Raw genomic sequence first — 8,744 nt, forward strand, 5'->3', positions numbered from 1 at the left:
TATGAAACAGCCCCAAGGTAACCTCTCTTCTGTTAGCAGCTGTTACAGACCATTTCCATCACCTGTTCATTCCCTTATTGGTAAGCTGTGAAATAGGAAATAAAAAAAAGGCTATTTCTGGCTTCAGTGGAAGTAAGCGCACAACTCAGAAAGGAGAAGCAGCCCCAGCTGTTGGACCTGCTTTTAGCAACACTGGGGCACCTGTAACACTCAGAAAAATGCAGGACTTGACTAAATTGGAGTGCAAGCAAAGAGATATGCACATAGGCTAGAGAGTGACATGACCACGTGGCAGAGACGGCTGGTTGCCCTGCAGCGTCTTTCCTTTCTCCAACTTGTGAACACTGTAGCAAAGCCTTCCGAGCTGCTGGTCTTCAATCATTGCCTTTTCCTTTCCCTCCCCAAAGGGTACGGTCTGCCTGTTGTCTGCACTGACTGCAGCGGGAGCACGGATAGCATGAATGTCAGCATTTACCCCAGGGACCCAGAGCACTATTCTCAGACCCTTCAGACTGCAAACAGCACCTATCCAAATGCCTTGAGCAGCAAGGAGCCAAGCAGGAGCCAAGGCCTCCTCCATCCTCCGCAGTGTAATGGGATTGCCAGCAGTAAGAGGACAGACACAGACAATACCCGCTACCCCAGCAACCACGACAGGATGCCACCCTCCTGCCCAAGTAAAGAGCCACCCACAGACAGACAAGGTATACACCCTGCTCAGGTCAAAGGCAGACCTAGACCAACAGGATGCGTGGGTCCTGCCACACCTTCAAAATGAAAGATGGGTAGAAGCCAGCTATAAAGTTGTTACACATTTCCTGGCACTGACTTTATAGCTGGTTAGCTCTTTTTAATAGCTGGATACTCATTTTTATGGCATCAGTCTAAATCTATCACAAGATTAACCATATCATTGCATAATATATGTAGCATGTGACCAGGGGCCTTAGTTACTGGTGGTGGGTAGCATGTTACAGAAGGAGGCCATGTGCTGAGCATCTACTAATGCAGCCTTGCACTGTCTTCCCTTGTTTGTAGGCTCCTCACTAGCTTCTGCGAAGCCTTCAGAGCTCCAGAGCCTTCACTCGAGCAGAGCTGCGCCTGCAGGCGGCTCCGCCAAGCAGTTCAACAGGAATCCCGAAATTTCGCCGACGATACTGGACTTGCAGAGCGAAGCCCAAGCTAAGCAAGCCCTTCTTTCCAATGGATACGGACCCAAATCACGCGACTCCATTCATGACTTTAAGCCATCAAAAAGATCAACAAACTAAGCTACCAAGTGCAACCAAACACGCTATTAATATTTTTTTTTTTTGCACAGAGTATATAGGTTACTTACATCTACCTCAACATTTGAACTGACAACCTCTCGGAGACAAAGGAAGACAAAATGAGGTATGAGAGATGAGCTTGCGTGGGGAACAAACTCCTATTCGAGCGGCGCCTGTGTGTACATAGCTTACAACTTCCATGAGAAGTACTGAATCATTCAAAAGATTCCTTGCATGTGAAGCACATAAATGCAAGAGATTATTGTGTAAAGAGAAAAAAAGTATTTGATACAAATGTACATAAGAGTTTTCATATATATATTATATAAAAAAAAATATATATATATATATCAAAGTATATATATATCTTTTACAGAGGCTATTTTAATCTTTAGTGCATGGGTAACTGAGTGAAATCTTACCATTCTTGGCAATATTGTTTTCAGTATCAGGTTGCTGTTAAATTTTTGTTCAGAGAAAATAATCCTGGGTGCCTTAATGCATAACCGCTGCCCCTCTTTTCAGTGGCAATTCCTGTAAATCAAGTTACAGGAAACAAGCACAAAGTCCATCGCCCTCTGGAAATCTTTTGCACTTAAAGAGGTTTAAATGGAGTTCTTCTGTTATTTCGAGGAAATGCTAAATAAGAGAATTAATAGCAAAAGCCAAATGATACATACACATGCATCTACCGCAACCTGATTTTTCTCTTTTCTTTATAGGAGAACTTTAAAAAAAAAAGTATTCCATTCAGCATTGCATTGACGAGCTAAAGGTTAAATAGTCTGTGATAGTCTATTAAAACAGAACAGCGCGCAGGCATACAATACAATCCAGCTACAGCGCGCACTTCCTGTGCGCCCCCCACCCCGCCCCACCACACACACGAAAAAGCAGAGACTATTACTAGCCACAAAAGATATGCAGTAAAATGGGGGGCAGAGATGGGAGCAAACCTCAGAGCAAAGTCTTGCCTACACACAGAAGTTGTGTTACTTTAAGTCCTTTGGTGCAGGTGAAGTGCTCCAACTCTCAGTTGTTGCAGTGACAAACAGGTGCTCGTGCTGATACAGCTTCTCCCTGGTTAGGAAGGGGAATAGGTTGTACCAGACTTGAGTCCTCCGCCCACCTGCATCTCATCTCGGGTGGTATGGGTGTGACTATTTGGCTTGAAAATAATCCCAGCCCCCCCGAAGTGAGCCAGGCATTAAATACCACAGCCTGGCAGTTCACAAGCTAAAGTTTGCGTGACCCCAGGTATCAAAGAAAGGGGCTCGTGGGTCTGAGAGGTGCCGTCTTAATATGGGGTTACAGGGAGAAGGACTAAAAGACCCCAGTCACCGAAACTGCAGCTACTCACACGCCCAACATCGCCGATACAATATTGCATGTGAGCATCTGCTTCGGGACAAAGATTTCTGTGCAGCAACCCTGAAATAGGCTGATTTAGAAGCAAGACTCTTAAGTTGATCCTGGCTTAAAGGAACAACTTCTGAACGTCGCTAAAGGGTTTGGATGTTTGTTCGTGAATGGAAACCCCCGCTACCCCGCGTCATTTATAACTTCAATATGAAGCTTTTTATTTATAGAAAGGCTGCTTCTGTTGGTGTCAGTACCTGTGGAGGGACAACTTTTTTTTTCCAGTTACTTGTAATGGAGTTCTGCTCGTACAAGACTGCTACGTTTTGGTGATGACTACTCTTGGGAGGGCTTGTTTGGGGGGGTTGTTTTTACTTTCTTTTTTTTTTGCTTTCTTAGAAGCAACTCAGTGGCTGTTTCATTGGAACAAGATCCAATGAGCGTGCCACTTATGCCAGCTTAGTAGGTCACAGAAGGCATCGATAGCAGTCAGAACAGGGAGATCGCTTCAGTCTGCATTCAGGAAAGGCTTATGTCTGTGCCAAAGACCTGTTAAATCAACGGGACTTCAGCACATGCGTTAGAGCCCGGGCCCAAGACGTCTGTCCCAAGCGATGACCAAACTATTCTGCCTTCCTTAGAAGCCGACCTCCTACCCAAACATCCGGCTCTGGAGTGACGGCAAAGACAAGTTTCACTGTAAATGACTTGACTGGCCTTTATGAAGCGAGGCATAATTAAGCCAGCTGCCTGTCTGTATCAGTTCCTAACTGTAGACCCACATGCACTTTGGGGCAGGTAGCTAATTATGTTGAGTGCCAACTTCTAATTATTCATTGTTTCAGAGATGGATAATAGAAAAAAACAATGAATAAACCCAGCGTATTTTTCCTCCCAAGTGAAGAAAAATATGCTTTATAACTAACTCGAATGGTGAAAGTAGCAGCGGGTGTTACTGGGATATCCCCACACAGCATGGGAAAGACTTAACTAACTAACTTTGCTGGCAGAAACGTCATCACCATTGCAAGCGTTTAAGCACATTTGCCACAATAACATTGGAGAATAATGTATTTTTTGATAACGTTAACTGTTTAATGTTATTACTTCCACTAAATATGTGAATCTGCTGCTTCTGAGAGGCAATGTGAAAGAGGAAGTATTACTTTTGTGTACAAAGTTATTTATTTATTAGAAAAAAAAAAAACCATTTGGTACAATGTTGTACATTGAAAAACATGTAAAATATTGAAGTGTCTAACAAATGGCATTGAAGTGTCTTTAATAAAGGTTCATTTATAATATTACAGCTTTTCTGTTCTTGTTGAGAGTGAGCTTTGGAGAGATCCAGTTGAAAAAAAAAATCAATAAATAAAGAGTCTAACCAGTCGCTACCCTCTTTTCTGCTCGTTTCTACTGCAAGTGCATCCAAAGGATTAGGAAATAACAACTTTATGAAAAACACCCAGCTTGCCATGTTAAACCCAAGAGATGTAATTCTGTATGATGAACCAAAAGAGGTACCAGCAATAGCACGTGGAGTGGGAGAGCTCTGAATCATATTGAGATGGTACAATAAAGGTTTTATTCGAAATGTCTAATCCATCGATTGCTTAATTGGCTGGCCACAGTCATCAGATGGGTGCACGAAAGAAAAATGAGGTCAGTAGGGAACACAGTCAGTTGAAGACAACTTTGAACATCAATGCTGTGCGTGGGTAGTTACAACTCCATCACCGCCCATGGTAGAGATGTTGGGTGCAGCAACAGAGGTAAAGCTGAGCTGAATTTTGCATGGAAAGCAGGGATTTTGTCTCAGTGTACCAAAAACTAGTGTTTCTGCCCCACAACTGAAGTGGTAGTGTAAGAGTGATGATGCAGCTGTGATGGGCCAGAAATTATGCGAGAGGCCAGGACGTCTTCAGGCAACATCTTTTACTGGACCACCTCACATCAACTTCCAAAGCTCCCTTGCATATATAGTTGTGTGTTAGCTAAAGGGCTGGAGATGACGAGTCCCCCGGGGATGATGTCATGTTTCTTGCACAGGCTTAGGAAGACATCGCTGTGTAGTCTTTTTTCTATAGGTTATGGATTTTCTCATATAAGCAGCAGATTTCATTATCTTCCAAGTTAACTAGGCAGTGAGTCCAATAAAAGATATCACCCTAAGAAATCTGTGTCTCCTGCAGATAAAGTGAATTTAAGGGGATAAACACGTTATTCTGAGCCAAAACGGCTCCTTTAGAAACTTCATGTCTGGTGTCAAGCTACTATTTTTGGGTTTTTTTGACCAAATGATTCCAGTTTTGGAATAATACTAAACTTCCCAGCTTGTTGAAGCTCAGAGAGCTCTTTGCGTGGGCTACCACTGAAGGTTTCATTTTAGGAAGACCCATTAGATCCCTTTTCCCCATTCTAGAAGTGAAAGTTTCTCCTTCTGCCTGCAAAGGCAGGTGATGGGGGTGCTTTGTGGGCCCGGGGGGGGGGTCTACCTTACTTGATCTGGCACAGATGAGGCAGCATTGTTCTGTGCAGACCTCTTTTGCGTTAGCGTGGTAAAGGCATGGGTTCAGTTAAGGGGTCACATTAAACGTGGGTTAACAGTAAAGGGATCCACAAGGAACAGTGAAAGCATGGGCTGATAGTTAAGGAATCACAAACAAACCTGTTCTGAGCTTCCCTAACCTGTTTTGGTTGGTTGGGTTTTATACAGAAGCTAGGTATAGGGAGAGGACTTCCTGGGAGAGCAAACCATTGTAAGAGTAAGATTTGTGTGACGGAGGAGTGGCTGGATGGTGACCCCCCCTCCAATGCTGGGCTAAGAGTCTCTGGCCCCAGTGGCTTGTCACAGAGCCACCCAGTCACTGAAGGGAGTGCGAGGCCTTTAGCCAAGAAGGCTGTTCTACAAATACTTGGCTACCTGATAAACGGAGGGTAGGGCCCTGTGCTTGTTACCATCCATCAGGTTCAATTCTTATCCCACCACAAAGTGCACTGGTGTAACTGCTAAAAAAAGAAGCCTGACATCTGGTCACAATCAGAGCAGTTGGGGCTGGTTGCAATTCCAGTTTTAATCTGAGATTCGTTTCAGGATCTGTTTTACTCCTCCTTTTGATCAGTTTGCCTCCGTGCAGGCGGCAGGTTTGCGATGCTCAGATGACACAGCTCAGTAGACCATCAGGGCTTTAATAATCTAGCTCTATGAATTTACTCAAGAGGTGGCAAAAGAGTCTTCTTCACATTTAGCTGGGGCAGGGGGAAGAGGAGATGACTCCCCTGTGACCCGTGCTGCCTGTCCCTCTTGAACTGGCTGCTTGGGTACTCACCCCTGTCCATGCGCTCCATGGGATACCTGCTCACTACTTGCAGGCTCCATACCAAGTAGGCGTATTCCTGCAAAACCATGCTGTGGAAATACCTGCATTTGATGGAGCTACATTTTCACGTTGCAAGGCACTGGCTGCTCTGCCTGGAAAAGCCCATGCCCAGTATAAGCTGCGTGTTTGTGTCCTGCCCTAACTCCCCCTGGGACGACCCTTGTGCACACACAAAGCACTTCTGTGCAAAGGAGCTGCCCCCCCCGTTGCCAAAGCGGGGTAAACTACCTGGTGCTGAGCAACCCCAGCACCCTGCCTTGTGCCGCACCAAGTGGAGGCAAAGCTATGCATTTCATTAGGGCCTCGCAGAGCCCAACCAGCTGACGCAAAAATCAAGGTGTGAAAATGTTACTGACTGAACAGAAATGATGTCCTTGTGTCAAGGATTTCACAGTCCCATGCCATCTGCCCAGGTGATCCACTAGCTGGTGGCAACAAGGGCTGCTTTCCCATAACAGACCCACACCAGGAGCCTTAGCACAGAGGCCAGCAACACCCCATTAGGGTCCACCTGCCTTTCCACAGAGCTCCGGTTTCTCTGCAGTGGTATACCAATCCAGGGTTTCAAATCCAAATTTGCCCTGCGCTGCTGGGGGAAGGCAGGCAAACAAAAGGGGCGAGTGCTGCAGGTCTTTTCCTAGGCAACACCGTTGGACGGGGCTAGCTGTAAAATAATACAACCACAGCCTTCGCTGGAGAAGTGCGAGTTTAATGAGTCTAATGCCCTGGTTGCCACACAAGAGAGCTGCTATGTGCACCTGGAGGGACAGACAGCGACTAAACGTTTCAAATCAGAAACGAGCAAATCCTACGACGATCACTGCGCGAGGCCTTGCAATTGCACCAGCTGCAGCTCTGTTCACTTGTCCTGGGGCACAAAACCCGCACCAACAGGCTGAACCAGGTCTCGGCCAATAATGAGACCTGGTTTTATCCTCTCGCAGCCACACTCTTGTGGTTAGTGAAACATTTTCCCTGTGTGAGCCCTAATAATGGCTTTTGCAGCCAAGGTAATTAGTTGTTTACCCCCCCAATGTTACTTTTTTGGCATGGTCTCGCAATGACTTCACTGCTTTCACAGCAGGGGAATTTCAAGTTAGGGAAATTGGATTATTTAAGGGTTTTTGTTGGGTTCTCCCCCCTGCCCTGAGAGGAAATATTGTTGGGGTGGTGGAGCAGCTGCTGGGACGCATCAAGCAACCTGGGATGGTTTGTACAAGGCCTCTTTGCTAAAAGCAGATCCATGGATCCTCACGCTGGATCACGGGCATCTCCGGGCCCACTCAGAGCAGCAAGCTGCGTGCTTTGTCGTACGTCCCGAGGAAGATGAAGCCTCCCAGGCTGATGGCTGTCATTCGAGGGATGACACCTGCAAACAAGCTGAAAGGAGAACGGGAAAAGCTGTTTCCTGGGTAGCACTGGCTTGGTGGCAAGCACGTGTTACGCTTCTGGCCAAGCCCCACTCTGTTCAAGGGCAGCACGTGCAGGCTTTTACCTTGCCATCTTCTTCAGCAGACTCATATCCCTTGTTGATTAAGGGAGGGATGCAACTGTGAAGTGCCCTCAGCCTCGTTCTGCAGGTGGGGAAACTGAGGCACAGCACCAAAGGGCTGCATCCCCAAAAAGGGTTTAGATGCCTTCCTTGCGTTACCTTGCCAAAAGCAGATCCCACACCCCTGAGCTGGGCATTAGGCCCTGCATAGTGCAAGATCCAAAACAGCTAGCATGCTAGGTGGAGAGCTGGGGGGATCCCCTCAACCCCAGGGTAATGCAGTCTCCAACAACCCTGGCAAGTGCTCTAACAGCTAGGCCACCTTCCCCTCCCTCCAGCTGCATCCTTGATAAAAGCAGCTGCTGCTGCCGGGTTGCGTGCAGCACCTGAGCCTGTCAGCGTGCGTTGGGCACGTTCGGAGAACGCCTTCTTACTCAAGCCCTGCAGGGGACTGGCAGCCCGGTGTCTAGATCCCGACCAGACTCAGGCGTGAACTTGGCAGCCAGAGGTTCGGTCTTGCCAAGTCGGAGGCAGCTCTGGGCATGCACAACAGCAAAACTTCAAGGGCAGAGCGAGGTGCCTCTGAAGTTCAGGTATCTCTACAAGTCAGCAGCTGCTGGGTATAAGGACTGCAGTTTGGACTCGTGCATCCCAAGTGTCACATATGCTCTTCATTAGGTACCTCACTCCCTCTCCAGATCCGGACCCAAGCGCCTTATCCTTGGTCACAAGCAGGAAAGGACCCCTGAGCCTCACACTGCAGACATCAGGGTGCCTTGTTCTCTACACTTCAGGTGATCCACCCCGCTTAGGGGCAGAGGACAGGCTGGAGGAACAGTAACTAGCTAAAGTCTTGAAAACACGGTGGGTAAAAAAATGCCTGCTCAGTGGTGGAAGATAATGCCAATAGGCAGGGCTGGCCTGCAGTGTAATGGAGATCTTAACTCAAGAGGACACAGGGCAGGTGGAGCATCCAAAACCATGCATGTCCCATTACCTGCCAGCATCCCAGGAAAACCCGGAGAGCTGCAAAGTGCTTTCTGTGAAGACAACATCCCTCTGAAGTTGATGGGGGCTCAGCACTGGGCAGGACTAGGCAGGTTGAGATAAATGGCCAAGGGAAGTTGCTCTACCACTAACACTGGCTGGGATGACAAACCTCAGGACAGACCTCTGCAGCTCTCTGCACAAGTCAGGCTCTCCTAAGCTGGGTGCAAGGACTGGCTAGACCCCAAACAACTC

The 8,744-nt window shown here is 47.2% G+C and overlaps 2 protein-coding genes across 2 annotated transcripts in view; one reads left to right on the forward strand and one right to left on the reverse strand.

The window, feature by feature from the left end:
- LRIG1 (leucine rich repeats and immunoglobulin like domains 1) overlaps positions 1-3,994 on the forward strand; it is a 134,792-nt gene extending 130,798 nt beyond the window's left edge. Inside the window, exons 18-19 of the mRNA XM_019504799.1 lie at positions 408-704; positions 1,039-3,994. Coding sequence (XP_019360344.1) covers positions 408-704; positions 1,039-1,271 — 530 coding nt within the window. The 3' untranslated portion in view covers positions 1,272-3,994. The remainder of the gene's footprint in view (positions 1-407; positions 705-1,038) is intronic.
- A 2,707-nt stretch (positions 3,995-6,701) lies between these two features.
- SLC25A26 (solute carrier family 25 member 26) overlaps positions 6,702-8,744 on the reverse strand; it is a 124,457-nt gene continuing 122,414 nt past the window's right edge. The window contains exon 10 of the mRNA XM_019504800.1: positions 6,702-7,390. Within this exon, the coding sequence (XP_019360345.1) occupies positions 7,294-7,390 (97 nt within the window). The 3' untranslated portion in view covers positions 6,702-7,293. The remainder of the gene's footprint in view (positions 7,391-8,744) is intronic.

Source organism: Gavialis gangeticus, unplaced genomic scaffold, assembly GCF_001723915.1.
Source record: "Gavialis gangeticus isolate Ggan-Ray unplaced genomic scaffold, GavGan_comp1, whole genome shotgun sequence".
NCBI lineage: Eukaryota > Metazoa > Chordata > Crocodylia > Gavialidae > Gavialis > Gavialis gangeticus.